Raw genomic sequence first — 21,315 nt, 5'->3', positions numbered from 1 at the left:
TTTGTAAGGCTTTAAAATACCTTTGAGTCTAGAATTTTAAAGTGCTTTTCAGATATTCTATGGTGGGAAATATGCTTATTTCTAAATAGATAAATAAGAAGTGAGAGGTTAAAGGATTTATCTCAAATCACAAAGGCACAGCCAGGAGTAGAATCAGCCTCTTAAATCTCAGTTCTGGGTCCAAACCACTAGACTGCTGTGTTTTTAATCTCTTAAGAATTGTAGAACGTTTTGAGAATTCTGATCTCAGTAAGTCTTAAACCATTTAAATGATGAATCATCATTATAAGCATTTTAAAGCATTTAGGTTTTTCGTGTATGTGTGACAACCATTACAACCACCTTAAAACCGTATGTCATCTGAAGTCTGTGGATTTGGTTAGCTTTAAAGAAGGTAAATAGTTCTAAAACAAAGGCAGGTAGCTCCCAGTATCCCACTTTGTTTAGAGAAACCTAGATAATTTCTGGCTCAAGGAGGCTGCTTTAAAAACCTTGTACTAACCAGCCTGAGGTGGATTAGGGATTTTTTTTTTTTTTTTTTTTTTTTTTTTTTTAGTTTGTAAAATTGACACATAATAATTGTACATATTTACGGGGTAGAATGAGATGTTTTGATATATACATACACATTGCATAATAATCAAATCAGAGTATTTAGCATTTTCATCATATTTGTGGTGAGAACATTCAAAATCCTCTCCTAGCTATTTTGAAATATACTATACAATATTAATAATCCTTCTGCACAACAGTGCACCAAAACTTATTTTTCCTGACTGTAACTTTGTACCTGCACTCACTAACATCTCTCCCCATCTCCACTATCCCCTCCCTTCCCAGCCTCTGGTAACCACTATTATACTCTCTACTTCTATGAGATCAGCTTTTTTAGATTCTGCTTATGAGTAGTATCATGTGGTATTTGTCTTTCTGTGCCTGGCTCACTTCATTTAACATAATGTCTTCCATGTTCATCCATGTTGCCCAGCCAGAATGATCATTATCAAAAAGACAATAAAATAACAGATGTCGGTAAGGATACAGAGAAAGAGGAATGCATACACACTGTTGGTGGGAATGTAAATTAGTATAGCCATTATGGAAAATAGTATGGAAGTTCCTCGAAAAACTAAAAATAAAACTACCATATGATCCACCAATACCATTACTGAGTATATACCCAAAGGAATTGAAATCAGTATGTCAAAGAGATATCTGCACCCCTGTGTTTATTACAGCTCTGTTCATAATAGCCAACGTATGGAATCAACCCAGGTGTCTATCAATAGATAAATTGATAAAGAAAATGTGGTATATATGTACACAATGAAATACTCTTCAGCCATAAAGAAGAATGAAATGCTGTCATTTAGTGATTGGTTTTGTAGTCAGGAGAGTTGGGCTTGAATCTTGACTCTGATCCTTAGGTGTTAAGTATGCTTTAGCCTCAGTTTTCTCATCTGCACAGTGGGGATGAAATTAATATGGATAACCACACAGGGTTGGAGTGAGAATGCAAGAACATAGGACACAGCAATTACGTGGCTATAATTTCTTTCAGGTAAATTGTAGTTATTGGCACAGTGCCCAACACAGAGTAGGTGTTCAATAAATGCTTTCAAATTATCATTACTTGAAATAAGCAGCCCACTGTCATCTCTCATGTGGGTTTCTGCAACAGCCTAAGTAATCTCCCTACCTCCTATCTCGTTCCCCTCTAATCTATCCTTTTCACTGTCACAATATATATCTTCAAAATAGTACTTTCATTATGTTACTCTCCTACTCAAAAACCTTAAATAATGTCCTGCTGTACAGAATAAGGCCCAAATCCCTCTGCCTCCCTCTCTCAAAGCTCTTTGATATCAGTTGAATAGAGTTCTTGCTGTTCCACGTCTTTGTGTGTGTTGCTCCCTTGTAGTGGAACGCTTTCTCTTCTCCACAGATCTAAATTCAATTGATCTCACCTCCATCATGTAGCCTTCCCCAATTACTCCATCCTTTATTGGTCCTCTTTTATAATTCTACAGCATTATTCTCTGTACCACACACGCTGTAACCAGATCATATCCGTGTGTTGTTATGTGCTTGTCTCCACATATTTTGTCTTCCAAATGAGATTGCAGACTTCACATCTATTTTGTTCTCCCAACACCAACTGGCAAAGGGGTAGGGACCTGCTAGGCCTTCAGTTCACACTTTCAAACATTTATCAGTTTATTCCTTGATTATTTTGTCAGGCCTTCCCTCTGTTTCCTCCAATGTCTGCAGCCATTTTAAGGGGCTTATTATTTAACTGAGACCTAAAAGACAAGGTTTACCTGGTAAGACCAGTTTTCTTTAAGAAAGTCTCCACCTTCCCTCAACATTTTCAGAGCAAATTGTATAATAACCTAAGTAAATCTTAACTTGCTGTCCCTGGAGTTCTTTTATTATCTATCTATCTATCATCTATCTATCTATCTATCTATCTATCTATCTATCTATCTATCTATCTACCTATCTATCTGTCTGATCTATGACTGCTTTGTTGTTCTATTAATTCAACAGTTATTAAGTAACTACTATGTGTGAAGAATTTTCAAATAGAATCTTTGATATAGAGAACAATATATTGTCATTATTTTAGCACAACAAACGTGTTCTCATGCTCCTCCTGTTAATAACTGGATAACTATTAACCTTCCTTATTGGCTTCTCTAAACACAATATACTCCTAGGCTTACAAATGAGGACTTGGGTAATAAGAGAAAAGCCATTTACATTCTATCCAATGACAACACATTAATAATATTCCCTCTCCTTTCAAAACCATTCAGAGGATTTTCAGCAACAAAGAGAAAATAGCCAAAGGAGAGGACAGAAAACTTTTTGAAAAAAGATTACTCAGGATCAACCCTTTAAAAGAAAATGTTCCTTAAAAACTTACATATTTCCTTCTTTCCCTCGTCCTCTTGCAATACTTTAATTCAGCACAGGCTGAACACCCCTCATCTGAAAATCTGAAATCTGAAATGCTCCAAAATCTGAAACATTTTGAAGGCCGACATAATGCTTAAAGGAAATGATCATTGGAACATTTCAGATTTCGGATATTCAGATTAGGGATGTTCAACTGATATGTATTCTGCAAATATTCCAAAATCTAAAAAAAATTGAAATCTGAAACGCTTCTGGTTCCAAGCATTTTGAATGAGAGATACTCAACCTATATATTTTTCCTGCCCATTTTCCCCCAAACATTATTTGCCCACATCCAGCTCCTTTCCCTTATCTGATTCTGCTGAATTAATTACATTGGTTTCAGTCCAGGTAAGGTACACACAGACACTTTCCACTCTGCCTAGCATGTGCCCTTTGGTCCTTCAAACCCATAAATTCTGGCCTTTCTCTAATCACCATCTCGAGCTCTGGCCTCATCAACACTTGAAACTCAAATTTTCTAAAACCAAACTCATAATCTTCCTCTACTTAAGCCTGCTCTTGCTCCTGTGCTCTCTGTAATTTCCATAACTCTAGGCTAGAAAGTTCAGAGTCGTTGTCCACTCTTCTCTCTCCCCCATATCCACACCAAATCAGCTACAAGCCAAATCCTGTCAGCATCTCTTTAACTACTTCTTTCCATATCTACTGCCTTAGGTTCAGGTCCTCAATATCTCTTGACTAGACTGTTGTCCCTTTCTCAGGAGTCTTCCTGAATAACTCATCCTATCTACTGACAGAATTTTTTTTTTTTTAAATCTAAACCTAATCATGTTACACTCAATCAAAAACCTTCCACGATACTCCACTGATGAAATAGAACACACATTCTTTTACCCAGCATTCAAGGCCCCCTGCACTTTAGCTCCTACCTGACTTTTCCAGTCTTTCTTTATGATGCACTAAAAGTTCCAACTATATCCTCTTTCTGTGGGATTCTCAGAGCACTGCCCTTTCTACCTCATTCATGTCTATGCTTAAGATATTCTCTCTGCCTTATGTGTCTCTATTTCCATGTCTGCCCTTCAAAATGCTACCTAGTCTTCAGACTCAGTTCAGATCTCACCTTCTTCAACTTCTGAAGACTGAATGGCTTCTGTCTCTATATGGCACAGCTCTTTGTCACTAGTAAGACCTTAATAAAGATTTGTTGGCTTGAACTCACATAAAAGCATGTAAACTTTAGGGAACTCATTTCCTATGGGAGTGAGACAGGCTGAAAACAGGTTAAATAGGACAGCTGGTCAAGAGGGTGGCACCACAGCGAACAGTCAGATCCTCTTCCTTTATATACTTCAATGTCCAGCTAAACCTCTTTTTATCACTGTGCATGTGCGTGCCTTCCTACCAGGCTGTTCAGCGATTGGAGTACTATACATATTTGGGTATGTTCCTGGGAACGATTGTACCAGTGTGTACCCATGGCTCTATGGGTATGCCTCTGCCTATGCCTGAGCCCTTTTAAATTCCTATTTCAAAGTTTTGTTACAGATCTCTCTTTTAAAATGATGCTCTAATTAAATGTGATATGGAATAGAATAGGTACTTTTGGAAATCAACTCTGAGGATCTGGTTTATAGGCTTTTAGGGAGTTGCTAAGGAAGCTGTTGTATTTAAATGCAAGGAATTAGTATTAGGGTCAGCCCATAAGACACCACTGGGCACTTCAAGAAAGGATTCCCTTTCTTAAAGATACTTTACTTCAATTTGCCAAAAAATCGTGGTAATATACTGATTTTGCTAGAGCGAGGCACTTGATTGCCATATGCCAAAGAATTGTTAGAATAAATGTATACATCTATTATGTCTACAATGTGAAAGGTGTCCCCTTATACATGGCACCCTCATATAGTATACAACCTGTGCAACTTTATGTGATGATCCTTCCCTGCAGCTATTCTAGAAAGTGTAGAAGTTTTCTATCTCTGTTAAGGGGAAAGTTGTTTTTTTCTGATTGGAAACAAGATGGCTCTTAGGCTTCCCTGCTGTCTGAGTAGAGATTCCATATTCTCCTTCCTGACAAGACAGTTTTCAAGCTCAAGGTGCTAATCTGATCTGAGGCACTGGCAAAACAAGTTAATGCTTTTCCTGTAGTTAGTCCAAAGCTATTTTGGATAAAACTTGAATTGCCAAAGGAACATCAATGCTTAGGTGCTGCTTCTCAGTCTTGACAAAAAAGGGAAAGCCTCAGAATAGTCCTGCTGACACCAAGCTCCAAATTCAAGTGCCAGGTACAGGAGAAATTTGACACCAAGGTAATGAATCAAGAGCTTTTTAATTAAAGTGAAAATAATACCATTAAATTAAATTCTGATTAACAGTTAAGATTAGTGAAGAGGATACCAAATGATACCTAGTTATTTGTTTAAACCTACTTTCTCTATTCCACACTTAAGTATTCTTTAGTGTTGCTATGTTTCAATATTTTAATAAATTTCCATTTTGTTTTTTTAAAGAAATGACTAGATAACTCACTATTCTCATTTTTATCCAAATTAACTGTGTTTATGACTGAAGACTAGTAATTCAAGACTACATGATCAATACAGGGCTGCTGCTAACACGAGGGGTGTAGATTTAAAAAATTCTACAGCCCTTTGAGAAGATATGAGGCAGCCCTGCCTCCCATCACCTACTGGTAATGCACCTGGATTGCTATGTCCATTTTTTGAGGGGTGAATATATTAAAACTTACCTGCATACCTAAAGATAGAAAGGGATGACAGCAAATATCATGGCATGTATACAAATGATACTAAAATAAACTAGCATTTACATATCTCTTTTTTTATTGTGGTAAATAAATATAACATAAGGTTTGCCATTTTAGGTACTTTTATTTTATTTATTTATTTATTTGACAGGTAAGGGGATCGCAACCTTCGGCACGGTGTGGTCTGCACCACGCTCAGCCAGTGAGCGCACCGGCCATCTCTATATAGGATCCAAACCCACAGCCTCGGTGCTACCGGCACCGCACTCTCCCGAGTGAGCGATGGGGCCGGCCCTTAGGCACTTTTAAACATACAATTTTATGGAATTAATTACATTCACAATGCTATGTGACCACTACCTCTATTTATTTCCAAAACATTTTTGTCTCTTAAGCATAAACTTCATACCCATTAAGCATTAACTTCTCATTCCTCCCCCCCACCCAGTTTCTGGTAATCTCTAACCTACTTCTGTCTCTGATTTTTTTTTTCTTTTTAATTTCTTTCTTCTTTTTTTCCCTGGTTTCCAAAGTTTATTAAAAATCAAAGAATAAAAAAACTTTACATAAAAATATGTCAATTTTACCTTCCACATTATTGTCCACACACACACACAAAAATTGAAACATGATTCCTTTGTGTTAAATGCTTTTGTATGTGAGCACAGTGGTAGCCAGGCAATTCATTTGGTTCGTCATGATGGAAATGGAACATGGTACCTGTGTCTATGAATTGGGCTTTAAAATGCACGTTCCATGGGACATAGCCTTAATTAACCCATGATTACTGTAAAATCTAATTTCTTATTTAGCCTTTATGATATTCTTCTAAGGTAGTTCTGCCACCATTTATTGAGTGGCAGACAGTATGCTAAGCCCTAAGGGCCTTGTTCTTACAGCCTAATGAGATACACAAGCTGATGATCTCAGTATATGGCAAATGAGAAGCATAGGTTTGCATAGGGTGCTACGGGAGCCCAGAGTAAGGGCACCTAGCCCAGATGGGATACCAGTGAAGGCTTGCTGGAGGAGACTGGTGAGCTGAGTCAGTGGCACATTTTGGCTCCATTTAAGAGACAAAAAAGCAAAGCCACAGAACGATTAAGCAATTTACCTCATATTACACAGCTACCTAAAGTGGAATCGTGACTAGAACCAAAATCAAGTGATTCCCTATCTAAAAAGAGTCTAAATTCTTTAACCTCTAGCTACAAGGTACCATGAAGCAAGGGTTTATCTGAGAAAGTTCCATACCACTGTGCCTCACAGATGCATACATAAGAATATTAGAAAAATGCAGGCACACCGAAGTAACCCAAGCCTGCAGCCTTCTAGGACAGCTAATTAACACCTGTACCACAATCATGGCAATGTTTCATTCTTCATTTTGTGGTTGCTGCAGCTTACTATAGGAAGATGTACTGCATCAGTTCAAACTTCTTCGTATACCAACTTTAAGAGGTCTGAGTCATTCAAATCATTCCCCAAAGTCCTTCAACCACCACAGGCAGCAAACAAAATTACTGCTAATTAAATGAGCAATTAGGGTTTATTATAACTAGCACCTATTAGTTTTAGGTCTCATTCACCACTGCTTTGAATTAGCTTTGTCCTATTTTTATTTGTGCTTAATTGTCCTGTTTTATATGCATTTCATTTTGTAAGATACTTCATATCCTTTTAGGATGTAGGCAGAGTGCAAATTTTCAATATATAATAAACAATAGATTAAATTTATGTATAATTGGCTCTTTTATGTGTTTCATATACAGCTTATAGTACACTGGGGTGCCTTACAAAATCAATGTGTATGACACATTTGTGCCCATTTTATAGGACTTTGAACAATTTTGCTGCTTTAAATGATTATAGAGGCTTACCATTATATATTAGCTTTTACTACATATTTTTAGTTATATCTACAATTTACTCGGTGTGATGTCATTGATCAGTGACACAATCCCAAATAATAATAATATTTCTACAATCAAAAACAAAGCACATTATTACAACTCACTTTATGAGATAGTTGTAACACATTCCAGGGTGGGGGGAGAGGAGAGAGGAACTCTTGTGAATGGCCATGTTTCCAACAGAATATTATCTACTTTCTGGAATATTATAGGCCAAATTTCAAACTCTGACTTGCTTCTTTTTCCTGTCTAATGTGCTCTGTCATCACCAACCTCCTTGCTATGGAGCCAGTAATAAACAGGGAATACAGACTCACTTTCCTATTAGCCTAGAATAAACATTTGAGAAGGAAAGTCCGTTACAAGCCCATTTTAGCATGGAAGAGGACTAATGAAGTACCACTTGTTTTATGTTAAATATTCAGCTTTCATTTATGAGTTCATTGAGAAAAACATAGATTCTATTGCTAAAAAGGTTTTAAAAATACTAGACTAGCTGATCTCCAAAGGCTCTTTCCAAGACATGCTATGGGTCTATAACATCGAAGATAAAAGGTTTCACTGGATTCCCGTCATGGTTTCTTACTTTAACTATAGAAGACACTGTGATATGAAATAGGAAAAGTATCACAGAGAAAGCAGACCAGACTCTTACAAAAGTGGAATGTGGGTCAAAGAAAGTGCAAAACAGTAGAAAAGGGATATTAGATGATATAGTAATTATTTTCTCCCATTTTTAGCTTTCATGATTTGAATTGGAACTTGGCATGCAAAGAAATTGAAAGTTAGTTAACTTTTAATTATATGCCCCATCAGCCAACCCTCCACTTCAGCCATGTCATACTAATCAACAGCCCTCTGTGGTTGAATTTCATTAATCAGATAATACACAAAATTGTGTCAGTTGCCTTCAAAGTTTCAATAGGACTTGCCCCATTTACTTTATGTTCCACAGTATTTCAATGTGTGCCCTATGATTCTATCAAAATGGCCCTTCTAATAACTCCATATACCAGGGTCTCAGTCTTATGTCTCCAGGCCTTGGATTCACTCGTCCAATTCAAGAATAACTTCACTTCTGATACTGATACTTTTCACTGTCATTACATAATTTAATATCAGTTTTCTCTCTAGGTTTGAGGACGATATATCATTCCCACTTACCTCAAACAACTTCTTCATCCCCCGCCCCGAACTTCTTATATCAAAGTGAATCTGCTATCAGGCAGTCCCTCGTATCTGAACCTAGTGCATCCCTGAAAACTTATTATATTGTAAATTTTGGGTTGTGGGAAACTTTATTCCATTATTTTAATTGGAAAAGCAATAATACATTTCCATTCCATCTGAAAACCCCAACCAATTTCTTCAAATATCACTAAAACATTCTTAAATACCCATGTAACAGACCTTCACATATGCATCACATTATAAGACATTTTAAACACCAATTCCCTTCTCATAGAACACTTAATGAAATAATTAGTGGATATATTTGCATATAGTTTACAATGATGCCACACTATACTGGATACAAAGAAACCTAAAAACAAAAAATAGCAACTTTTCAGGCTGTCTAAAAATGTCTTTGTTTTTTATTGCTAGAAGAAAAGATAGAAGAATGTGTAAAAAGTTTACACATAGTGCTGATGAGGGATGGTGGAAAGGCAAGTAAGGCTTTTTCAGGAATTTCTAGAAAGAGGACTCACTAATGAGAAGCAATATAAGAAAACCATGAAGAGAGCCACTAAACGGGTGCTTTAATTCCATGTGGAAGCCCCTCCCCCACAAAAAAGTCCTGGAGATTTTGCCACCAAGTTGAGTAAATGAAAGCAGAGGAGCCACAGAAATATCAGCATTATCATTTTAAGTAGTCTCAACAGCCAAGCAGAGTTAAGCAGTTTTCTATTAGAGGTGAGAGGGAAGAAAGGGACAGTGATATCCAAATTCTGGGTAAGAAAAAAGTTATGTTCCACTCAAGCTTGGCAGGAGGGAAATTGTCACAGTATGTATAGATTGAGGATAGTGAGAAGGATACCAACTTAATTTTCTGAAATCAAGAATCTTGTTCTGTAGCTTCATCTACTTTCCTCTTTACTGCTCATGCTTAGCTGTTTTACTAAAGCTACCTCACATTTTCCTTTATCCTACGAGAGACATGTACATGATGTAAATAAGCCATTAAATAAAATGTTAGAGGTACATAATAAATGCAAATGACACTTATCAAGGGAAAATTAACAAGCAAGATTATTAGAAACCGGGACTCAGAGACGACTGTTAGAGTTGGGTTCAGAGGATGGTGCCGTGATACTGGAACTGGCTTCAGGACAGTGAGGACTCAACTAACAGCCCATGGTTAAAAAAAACTTTCCTAGTTTCAAGTTACAGTCAAGGACCTTAACAAATTTTACTCAGCAAGTACCTTTTATATCCTGCCTCAAGCTGCAAAATCCCAGAAGAGAACATATAGAGACATTCGCTGCAGGAGAAAGCAAATGCATGAACATCCAGGATTGTGAACATTCTTAGCTGAGTCCTCCAAGAGGTACTTCCATCCCCCTCATATTCCTGGAGGCAGCAGTCCCCAGGCCCATTGCCTCTTGTTTTAGAAGAACTCTGCCGAGCTCTGGGTGGGTGAGCATCAGGCCTATCTCTCAGAATCTCACAGTATTGATTAGGAGCCTCCTGTTCCTAGTCCTATGCTTCAGGGAAACAGGGGGTGGAAATCCCTGTCCTCAGGGGCCAATATCTCTTTTACAGGCTCTTTAAAGCGAGAGGCTTAAACAGTAAATACCGGTAATGCTGTGGAAGATGAAAATCTCTAAGTGCTACAGACAAGGCTGAAGATTCTGATCTTACTAAATAATGCATTACACTTGCCTTTTAAATTTCTGATTCAACCTTGGTTGGATTGTATACAGTTTATTAACTCTCAATTTTCTACCACAGTTGGTTAATGAAAGCTGGCTGAATTAAATATTTCATCTCCTTATAATTGTTGATAATGTCCTTACACATATGTTTTTCCCTTCTAGGTAGGAGGTATCCAGCTGAGCATGGCATGGTAACTTTGTTACCATAAAGAGACAAATCCATCAGTCATTTTTTTTTTTTTTTTTTTTTTTAGCATATGGTTAAAAGTTACCCTATACGGTCGCAGAAATTGAGATATTCCTTTCGGGAATTTAACAGTGGGAAGAAGGTGGATTTTGTTACAAGTCTCCTTCTCCAAGGCCAAGTCCTAAATTCTAGCTGGACAAATGAAATCTAGGTGTCCAAGAAAATGCAGTAAGTAAATGTGAGATCAAACTGCCACTTGTATATGGGAGCAGCCACAACTACGTCTAAATAAAATGTATATTCTCATTGCTTTACACAGCAAATACATCCCTGAACAGAAGTCTCATCTATGTGATTTTATACACCGTTGAATCCTCAGTGCTTAGCACAATGAGCAGATACACAATTTAATTTTTAAATAAATAAATAAATTTAAACATTTGGAAAACATTAATTGAGTCTCATTCTTCTATTATAAATACGACTTACAAATTTTATGGATTTGTGAAAATCAAGCCTGCTAACACCCCCACAAGAACAGACATTGAAGGCAGCACATGATGAGAGAATCACTGTAAGATGGTTCACCCCCATTATGGAATTGGCTGAGGGTCCCTCCCTGCTAGATAGGGATTTGCGTCTAATTGGAAGTAAATAGCAAGAGTGTCACTGCTTAAGAGTTTATCATCAACTCTTTATTGTCTGTAGTATGAAAGGGGAACAGTTGCAGCTAATCCCCAAGCCATTTCTGTTTGGTTTGGAGAAGAGGAATATGATTTTTCCCCAGCAGATTTGCCTTCCTAGTTCTTTTTCCCATGGGCAGGGTTCGCCTTTCCTGAGAGTGCAGCCCTCTTGCCTGATGGGGAAGGTAACCAGAGAAGTTCTAGCGCAGAGGGAAGCTAGCCTGGGATTAAACATGTACCACCCTTTGATTTTAGGTACCGAATTTAAGCTTCACTGGCACCTTTGGAGAGGGATATTACCTTCTTCTCATATAACTTTTTCTTAGAAGACAGGCTTTTTTCTCTCTTCTTTATTCTTTCTTGTAAAAATCTCTTTAGGGGAAGAAAGTTCAACGATGTTCGTGAGATTATTTATGGCCAATTAGCCTTAGGTTAGGAGGATTTCTCTTCTTTTCCTTAATTTTTTTTTTTCTCATCTTGGGTGTGGAGAGAAATAAGGTCTACTGGTTTTAGTGAAGTTGAAGGCATCTTCTTTTACAAGGGAAGGATTTAAAAAAATATATCTCTGGGGCGGAGCAGGGGGAGAGGGGAGACTCCTTGCCTTTGGTGGGGTTGAGGGAGCACCTCTTTTTAGGTTTTGAGGATTTCCATTTTTTAAAAAATGGATTTTGTGGAAAGGTGCTACAAGGGCCACTGGCTCTAATGAGTTTGGAAAGCCCTCCCTAATATGATTTTTCCTTCTTTCCTTTTCTTTAGAGGAAACAATATATTTGAAAGAAATTAGATTGGGGACATCTCTCCTTGAAATAATTTCTTTCCTTTTTATTTTTTCTAAAGGAAATAGTGAAGGCTAGAAGATAAATAAAGTCCCTGGAATTGGGTGAAATAGGGTGCATCCCTCCTTGAAGAAGCTTTAGAAAGAGATTTTGTGGTTTTTTCTCCATTTTGGGGGGGGGGAGGGGTGGAGTGGATTGATCATCAAAAATAATATGCATTGTCTTCAATAAGGTGTTGGTGCATCTTCCCTGAGGAGAATTTCTTCCTTTTAGCCTCTAAAAAATTATCCCTTAATTTATTTTCTTCTCCCTCTCCTCTCCTCCCTTCTTCCCCATGCCTTCTCCCTCTCCCACTTTTTTCCCCTTTCTTACCCCCCTTTCTTTCCCTTTCTCTCTTTCTCCTTCTCTCCCTTTGTCCCCCTCTCTCCTTCTCACATCCCCTCTCTCTTGCTTTTTTGTTTTGAAGAAAATGTTCCAGGACTTTGGTGAGTTTGGGGCATCTCTATTCCCTAAAAAGGAGATTTCTTTTTAAAAAAAATCCTATTCATGTTCTCTTTCTTCCCCCCCCCCCAATTATAAATGTATTTGCTTGTTTTGAGAAAAAAGGGAGCTTTGTTGAGAGTGGGGACACTTTTCCTTAAGAGGACTTTCTTGGCTTTGTTTCCGTTTCTCCCCTACATTTTCTATTTATTCTTCAATTTTTAAAAAATCCTATATTAAGAATAAAGCTTTGGGGTTTTGATGAATTTGGGTCAATGGCTATTAAAAGAATTTTCTTTTATTTTTTCATCTTTTAAAAAAATTGCATTTGTTTCTGTTTTGTTTTGACAGAAAATTTCGTGGGTCTTTGTGAGGCTGGAGCACTTCTCTTTAAGAGGATTTTATTTTTATTTCATTAATAATATCCCCTCTACCAGCACACACACCTTTTCATTATTAATTTTCTTTTAAATCTTAAAAGACTTTGTTTTGTGAATAAGATTAATGTGCTTTGGTCATCTGGGGGGAAGGATATTTCTTTTGTATTTTTTTCCCCCTCTTTCTGAGAATTAAAAATTCAGGAGATTTGATACAATCAGGGACACTGTCCTTTAATATTTCTTTTCTTTTTTAATCAAAATGTGTGTATCTAGGGGGAAGGATTAGTAAATTTAATTGACTTGGATGATTTTGAGAGTGTCTGCCCTTAAAAAGACTTCCTTTTTTTTTTTTTTTTTTTTGCCTTTGTTTTAAAAAGTAAAAAGTTAGGGGATGATGGTGAAAAAAGATTATTTTCCTTGATGAGGTTGGAGGAGCAGCCTTAAGAGAATCGCCCTTTCTTTTAGTTCCTTTTGTTTTTATTTCTCTTTTTCAACTTGTTTGTTTGTGGGAGGGTACTAGGTTCATTATCTTGAAGTTGGGGGATAGTCTCTTTCATTTATTTTTAAAAATTGAGGTGTAATTTACATACCATAACATTTATCATTTTAATGTGTACAATTCTGTGGGTTTTAGTACGTTCACAAGGTTGTGCAGCCATCACCATTCTCTAATCCTAGAAGAACATTTTTATCAGTCCCCAAAGAAGCCCTGTACCCTTAAACCATCACCCCTCTGCCCCTTCCAATAACCCCTCAGCCCCTGGCAACCACTCAGCTCCTTTCGGTCTCTAAGGATGTGCCTGTTCTGGACATTTCATATAATTGGAAGAAATAATGTTAGGGAGCTTTGGTGAGGTTGGCAGACCTCCCTTTTGGAAGATTTATTTTTGCTGCATAATTTTCTCGAGGAATTGGGCATGGGCTGTAGAGTGCAAATAAAGTTTATAAATTTCAAGAATGTTTTAAAGTTAGAAATACTGTTTAGCTTCCGGTAATTTCTCCTTTTCTTTTCTTTTTCTTTCTTTCTTTTTTTTTTTTTTTTTTTTTTTTTGAGGGATATAAGCATCATGGGCTTTGGTAAGGGTGAGGAGCACTTCCCTTTAGAATTTATTTTTTCTTAAAATAATTTTCAGAGAAGGGATAGGTTTCATTATCTGGGATCATTGTCCCTTTCTTTTCTTTTTTTAAAATTCATAAATTTGTTTTTCTACATTGAAAGTAAGGTTTTTTTCTTTGGTGAGGGTGGAACATCTACCTTTAGAAATGGCTGTTTTCTTTCTTTTTTTAATCCTTATAATTATTTTTTCCCCACTGAAACAATTACAGTCAGTGGGCTTTGGAAAGGTTGGGCACCCTATCCTTAACAGGATTTCTATTTATTTCCTACCCCCCTCCAAAAAAAGGTCTTCTTTGTGAGTAATTGGTTCAGGGTCTCCTGCCTCTTCTCTTTCCTTCTCAGGCTCCTGTTCTGTAGGGGCCCCCTCCGGGAGCATGAGAAGTGGAGCAGTGATCACTGCTTCGGAAAAAAGTCAGAGCTAGTGAAATGTCAGCTAAAAGGCTGTTCTTAGACAAATGAGGCTCCTACGTGTCACAGAAAGCCATATGTTGGATATTTATTTTTACATCCACAGCATATAAATTAATCATCATATCCTATTAGCTGTCAAGTTTTACTTTTGGTCTTCCCTCACCCTGCTGCCTTCTTCAGGGGAATAAAAGGGTTAATAGTGCAGAGTAAAGCATTCTGTAAACTGTAAAGTGCCATACTAGCAGAGCAGAAGGGATTATTTAATCCTTATTATAATGCCCCTGAATGGTTTCCTAGCCTCTATGATTTTTTTCCTTTTTCTTGGACGCACTTTGGGTAATAGCTCAGCCTTTCCTTTTGGGCTGCAAATCTGCAGAAGCCCTAGTTGGGAGATTTTAATAAACACAAGACTTGTACTCTCAGAAAGGAAAGACCACAAATAAATACCTCATTATCTTTTCTAGAACATCCTGCAGCAAATGCTCAGGAGCTCTCAGAATATACCAAATAAATCAGATGGTATCATCAAAGCCTGGCTGGGAGACGGGGGGGGGGGGGGGGGGATCTAAGAGGAAAGAAAGTAATTTCATCCTGACCTTCAACAGGTTAAACATTAGAATCCATAATCCCAAAGCTGTTTACAATCACTGCAGATATTCTGTCCAGTTAGGAAAAAAATTTATTATCCCTGAAACCAATATCATCATCATTAGTCCACTGCTGCTGGGACTGCATGGGATAAGGACACTTTCCAAGCCATTTTTTTAAAATGTTATTAATTTGCTTCTTAATTATGGTTCCAATATCCATTCTGTAAATAGAAAGATTAACTGCATTTCCTTAAGGGCTATATATTCCAAACTATTTAAATAAGCATTTACTTCTCATTCTGAAACCAATGAGAACATATTTTTATTCATTCACAGCAGCGGCCTCTATGTTGCTGGAAATGGAATTGATAGGTTTCAAGCTTCAGCAAGTGTTTATTGAGCAAAAACAGGGAGGGCTGCCTTGCACTAGGCACTGAGAAAAACAGTTCCTACTTCTGAGAAGCTCAGAAATAGGTAAGATAATAAAATATTCAGGATAGAATTATCAGACTCCTAATAAACAGGAAAAAAAATACAGGACAATATATAAACAAATGCTTTTATTTTGCATGAAAATCTGTGCAACAAATACCAGTTTTGATGCAAAAACTGTTATGCTATGGTTTGGTGGTAAAGGTAATTACTGGGTAGTCATCTGGAGGGATACATAGACACCCCTTCTCCCCCGCAAATAAAAGCTGCAACAGTGTGTTTCTTCCCACATTTTTATCAATCACTTTAATGGTGTGGTTATAATTTCATAGCTGGTCAAAACCCAGTGGAAAAAAATATATAAACTCTTCAAGCACAGCTGAGAGCAGAGAAACAAATATGGTCCACTTCATATAAGCTCCATTCCCCCCAAGAGAGTTATAGCATTGTTAAAGAACCAATTCACACATCTTTACTCACACATCTTTACTTGCTGCCACCAGGTGGGAGACCATGGCTCATTTCCTGGTAATCAAAACATTTTAGAAAGGAAGGAAATAGACAGGTTTGATTCACAGACTGTGTTACCCTGGTAGCTATTTGGAAAGAAAATATGGGCCCCCTTTTCTCAGTCTTTACCCTTATGCTTGACATAAAATTGTAATCAGCAGGTTCTGAAACCTTACTGAAACTTCAAAAGAGAACAGACTACTAGCTGGAAGATGTTGGTTTTTAACTGCAATACTAGTCAGCAAAATTATCTGGGAGAAACTTGCAGACACATTTGAATACTTGGTTTTACTTATTTCGTCCTCTGAATTATCAGGCTAGTTTCCTGCTTGCTATGTAGGAACTCATTGTGTGATGAGACCTGTATCTTGTTTTGTTCCCTGAGATAGTGTGTGTGCGTGCACTTGTGCGCATGGTTGTTTTCCCCCATGATTGCCTTAAGGAGGCAGTGTCTGAGAACAAATGCCACCCCACCTAAGATGACAACCTGTTTTTCTTGAATGCTAAGATGCAAGTCAGCTGGTTGTAGGTGCTTTTTGCTTGAGGAGGATGCAGTAGAGAATAGTCCTATCACTGAAGATCAGATGTTCCCAACTGCACCAGAGAGCAATTGCATAGCGACAACGAGGGTGTTGGAGAAGGATTCAGCTCCCAGCAATCTGAACATTTACCCAGATCCTTTGCATCCTTCAAAATCCTCCTGACCCACTGGTTAGTTAATTCTTCATGGCTTTCTTGACAAATGGTCAGGGTTCTTAACCCTGTTCTGTAGATAAGTGATTGAACAAATGTATGGCTCTACCAAGGGAAAAGCCAAACCCCTGGGGTCCTGGTCTCCTGTCAGTGCAGCCGAGTGCCTGTGGGTCAGCCAGCCAGCAAGTGTAGAGGAAGTTAACCTGATTCCCCTTATCTTGATCCTCCTCATCTGTCTGGCTACAGACATTTTCCGGTCAAGCTGGTAGGAGATGCTTTCACACTAGGGGATGCTTTTCATTGGGGGTGGGGGTTGTCCCAGTCTTCAGTCAGTCTTCCAAAGGCCAAAGAGGAGATACATTCGCTGACCATCCAGGTAAATACGTCTCCAGGTGTCAGTTTCTCAGCCATGTTCCCAAAATTCCACTTAAGATGGCCACAGGTCAGGTGATTCCTGCTCATCTCCCTCCCACCAGCTTAATGCAAACTCTTCCAAAAAGACAAGAGCAAGCACCCAGGTTAGGATGACCTCCCATGTCTAGCTGCCCCAGGCTTTCCTTTCTTGAGATCACTGTGGGGAAGGGCTGCTGTAGGAAGGGGAGGGATCCACCCCCTGGTGAGAGCGGAGGTATTGAATTAAAAAAAAAATTGAGTCCCCTACCGTCCTATTTTATTTATTTATTTATTTCTAAACTTCTGCACATTTTTTTTCTCGGTGAAACTTTTCGCTTTAGCTTTACTCTTTTTCAGTTGTTTATCAACGCAGATATTTTGCAAACTTAAGCTTCCTTCCTTGGAACTCAGGAAGCAATCAGCGCTTCCACTTCTTGATGCCAACCTCTGTCCCTTCGCCCCCCTCCCCCCTGGCATTCTGCATTCTAGAAGTGTGAGGTCCACAGTAGAAGGGTTCCCAAGCCGTGACCCTATACCCAGCCAGGCCGCAGGATGGACGGGCATTGTTGGTGTGTTGTTTCTGTGTGTGTGTTTTTTTGCAGGGGAAGCTATGCTGAGGCATATGTATGCATTCACACGATTTTCAGTTTCGTGGAACGAAGTTTCGGGGAAAAGAAGAGTAGGAAGAGCACAGAGAAAGCAAGAAAGACAAACTCCCGCTGAGGAGCAAATGGGGTTTCAGGGATCCAAGGTAAACACCGAAAACCTTCTTCCTCCCTCCTGCCCTTTGGGCGGGTGCCCAAGGATCGTCGACTCATTTTTTTCCCGGCTAAGTGCAACGGTTTAGAAGGCATCGCTGCAGACTGGTAGAGATGAGAGTTCCCATTCACACGCTCACAAATCCCAACTCCTATTTTCGTGTCTCTAAACCAGGGTTCCTGTATGATTCCAGTTGGCCCCGGTGCGGGATTCCGGTTGCCCGTTTGTGACGCGGCGCATCACTGTATCACTGTTTGCACCTACCTTCCGGGAAATCCTGCAGACGGAATGGTGGCTTCGACATACGCATGCTCTCCCTCTCCTCCCAGGCGAACCCTGCCCTTCCCCTGCAGTGCGCGTGGGCGCCGCCCATCCCCTCATCCCCACTGGGAGTACCAGCGCCCAGCAGTCGGCAGAGGGGCCGGGCCACCTCCCCGGAACGCCGCCAGTTGCGCCCCGGCTGAGGCGCCCCCTCCCCAGTGGCAGAGAGGGGGCCGAGCAGGCGGCGGCTCCGCAGCCTGGGCCTCTGCGGCAGTGACCGCGGCTAAGAGGTGTGTCCCAGCCCTCTCACTCAATCCCATCCACTGTGTGCCCGGGACCAGCCCCAAACACTTCTCTAGGTCTTTTGCGCTCCCCGAGGGCGTCATCCTCCTCTTTTTCGAGATACTCATATAGTCGCTCAACGCACTGTGGCTTCTCCCCAGGTGGAAAACTGCTCCGACTCACGTCCCCTGCTGTCACCCCGGTTTCTAGCCCCAATCAGCCCACTCTCGCTTCCCACATGTTGCTTTCCACCTCCCAACCGTTCCCTACTTCCCCGTGCTCCCCCATTCCCGCATCGTTCTGAGCATCTTGGCCAGCTAGCGGCAGTCAAATGGGATGCAAGGGATACCCTGCGTCCCGCAAGTTCCATAGCAATCCGACCTCTCCTTGCTTCTTTTCCTCTCCCCAGGGGGTCTTTTTCTTACCTTTATTCTGGACCACGACACAGGCCTTCGGGGCGATTGTGAGGATGAGGTCGTTAGACCCCTCTCTCGAGCGACCACCGGACACTGCAATAGATATGGTGCTGCACTCGGCTTCGGACGGGACTCTGGGGCCGGCTCAGTGGCAGGTTCTGGGACCGGCTCGGTGGCAGGTTCTGGGGTCGGCTCTGCGGCTGACTCGCTGGTATGTTCTGGGACCGGCTCTGGGGCCGGTTCGGTGGCAGGTTCCGCGACTGGTTCTGGGACCGGCTCGGTGGCAGGTTCTGGGACCGGCTCTGGGGCAGGCTCGGTGGCAGGTTCTGTATCTAGTTCTGTGGCTGGTTCTGGGGTCGCCTCCGGACAAAGTCCTGGAGCAGGCTCCGGACAGGGCTCTGGTGCCGGTTTTGGCGAGGGTGCGGGGAGCGGCGGAGGAGCCGGCGGCGGCGGAGGCCACGGCGGCGGAGGCTCTGGAGACTCCTGCGGCTGCTCCCCATCCTGAGGCTGGGCAGTGCCCTGGGCCGCGGCAGCTCCGCGGTCCATGGCCGCAACCCGCCTCAGGTCTAGGCAGCCTGCGCCCTGAGCCTGAAGGGCTAAAGTACCCTTGGGCGCCCCGCCCACTCCCGTCCGACAACCCCTTGCAGGGTGCCAAACTTTCCCCCGCCCCACTCCATGGCTGGCTCCGCTCTGAGGTCTGACCGGGGGGCGCTCAGCCTCTGCCAGTGCTGGAACACGCCCCTCGGTGAGCGCACACCTCTTCGTAAGCAGCCACGGGTCCGATGGGCGGGAAGCAGAGGGGCTTGCGAACGCGGACTGGGCGGAGCGCTTGATGACCTCCTAGCGACGCGCGGGAAGGGAGGAGGGAGCCAAAAAGGGGAGGGGGAGTGGAGCGGCTTGTGGGGGAGGGCTTGGAGCCCAGCCGCGTTTAACCCTTTAGTGATGGGAATGGAAAAAAAAAAAAAAAAAAAAAGAATAAATAAATAAATAAATAAAAGAAAAAAAAAAAAAAAAATCCAGAGGCGAACTTGAGGGTCTTTGCAATCCACCTAACCACTCCGCAGGGAGCTGCTGCTCACAGGCTCCCATCCTGTCCTGCGTCTACTCTCTCACCTTCGCAGCAGGTGAGCCCAATCTTGGACCAACCCCTTCTCTGCCCCCACCCCACCCCACCCCACCCGCCCCGTCTCCAAGCCTGAGTGGGCAAGTAATCCCTTTTTATCTACCCCGGAAAAGAAATTAAGCAACACGGTGTGAGTGTGTGTGTGTGTGTATGTGTGTTGTTGTCGTCGTTGTTGGTGGTGGTGGTGGGTTTCAATCTCCTTTAGATCGAAGTGAAATTTAATCCCTCCTCGGTTTTTGCATCTTTGAATTTTGCCAGATCCAAGCGGTTTGCCATTGGGTACAGGGTTTGGGGTGCTTCAGGAAACGAGTGTAATGAGGGAGGGCTGGAGTCCTGGGTTTCTGCAGCCTGCGGATGTAGCCCCAAGAGCAAGATGAGAGCGCCCAGGCAGCGGCAGCTGGGCTGGGAGCTCCGGAGCTGAGACTACCCTGGTCTCCACAGCCATCTGGGCATCTGTCTGGCTCGCCTTTGCCATAGGAGACTGCCTTGTGTTTTTGCTGGATTTCTCAGGCATCGGCAGGACTTTTTACCAAACTTGTTAAAGAGTGTGTGTGTGTGTGTGTGTGTGTGTGTGTGTGTGTGTGTTGTGTGTGTGTGTGTGTGTGTGTGTGTGTGTGTGTGTGTGTGTGTGTGTGTGTGTGTGTGTGTGTGTGTGTGTCTTGGGCTGGGAGAAATTCACTACCACATCCACACCTTTTCCACCTCCTGAAGCACTCCGATATTACGAATCAGAGATTCTCTTGCGAAGAGAACGGCCAGTCCATACCACAGCACCCTTCCCACCACATCAGGGCACTTCAGAGCTCGCTCCATTGTTAGTCATGTACATATACATACAAACCATCATCTTAGTCAGACCTAGACTTCAGATTCCAATATACTGCCAATTACAACTAAAATGTGAAAAGACCAACTATCAAGCTGTGGATGGGGAGGGGGTGGGGGTGGGGCTGGAGAGAAGGAATACTTGTAAACCTAATTTGAAATATGACAAATGAATTTATCTACTACACACATAATGCTGCAAGTTGTGGATGGCAGCCCTCCTTCTGCAGCCCCTTCTCCGTCTCCTCCTAGACCATATGCCCCACTAGTCCCTCTTATTTGCCAACTGACACTGACCCACCCAGAATTTTCTAGAACCTGCAGCAATTTTCTGTTCCCTATAACATGTGCATCCCAACAGCAAATAATACCCACAACACAATCTCACCCAGCTCTCTCCAAAGACCAGGATCTGATGAGATCTGCATTTTCCAGATCCTTGCTGCAGCATCGCAACCTAAGCCCACCCTTCCAGAGATATGTTACACTGCTTGGCAGCTACTGATGGGAAGT

The 21,315-nt window shown here is 41.1% G+C and overlaps 1 protein-coding gene across 1 annotated transcript in view; it reads right to left on the bottom strand.

Moving 5' to 3' along the window:
* DGKK (diacylglycerol kinase kappa) overlaps positions 1-19,400 on the bottom strand; it is a 138,475-nt gene extending 119,075 nt beyond the window's left edge. The window contains exon 1 of the mRNA XM_063084423.1: positions 18,864-19,400. Coding sequence (XP_062940493.1) covers positions 18,864-19,400 — 537 coding nt within the window. The remainder of the gene's footprint in view (positions 1-18,863) is intronic.
* Between the last annotated feature and the right edge of the window lie 1,915 nt (positions 19,401-21,315).

Source organism: Cynocephalus volans, chromosome X, assembly GCF_027409185.1.
Source record: "Cynocephalus volans isolate mCynVol1 chromosome X, mCynVol1.pri, whole genome shotgun sequence".
Lineage (NCBI taxonomy): Eukaryota > Metazoa > Chordata > Mammalia > Dermoptera > Cynocephalidae > Cynocephalus > Cynocephalus volans.
Note: the sequence above shows the minus strand (reverse complement) of the source record. Positions and strands in the feature narration are given on the sequence as shown.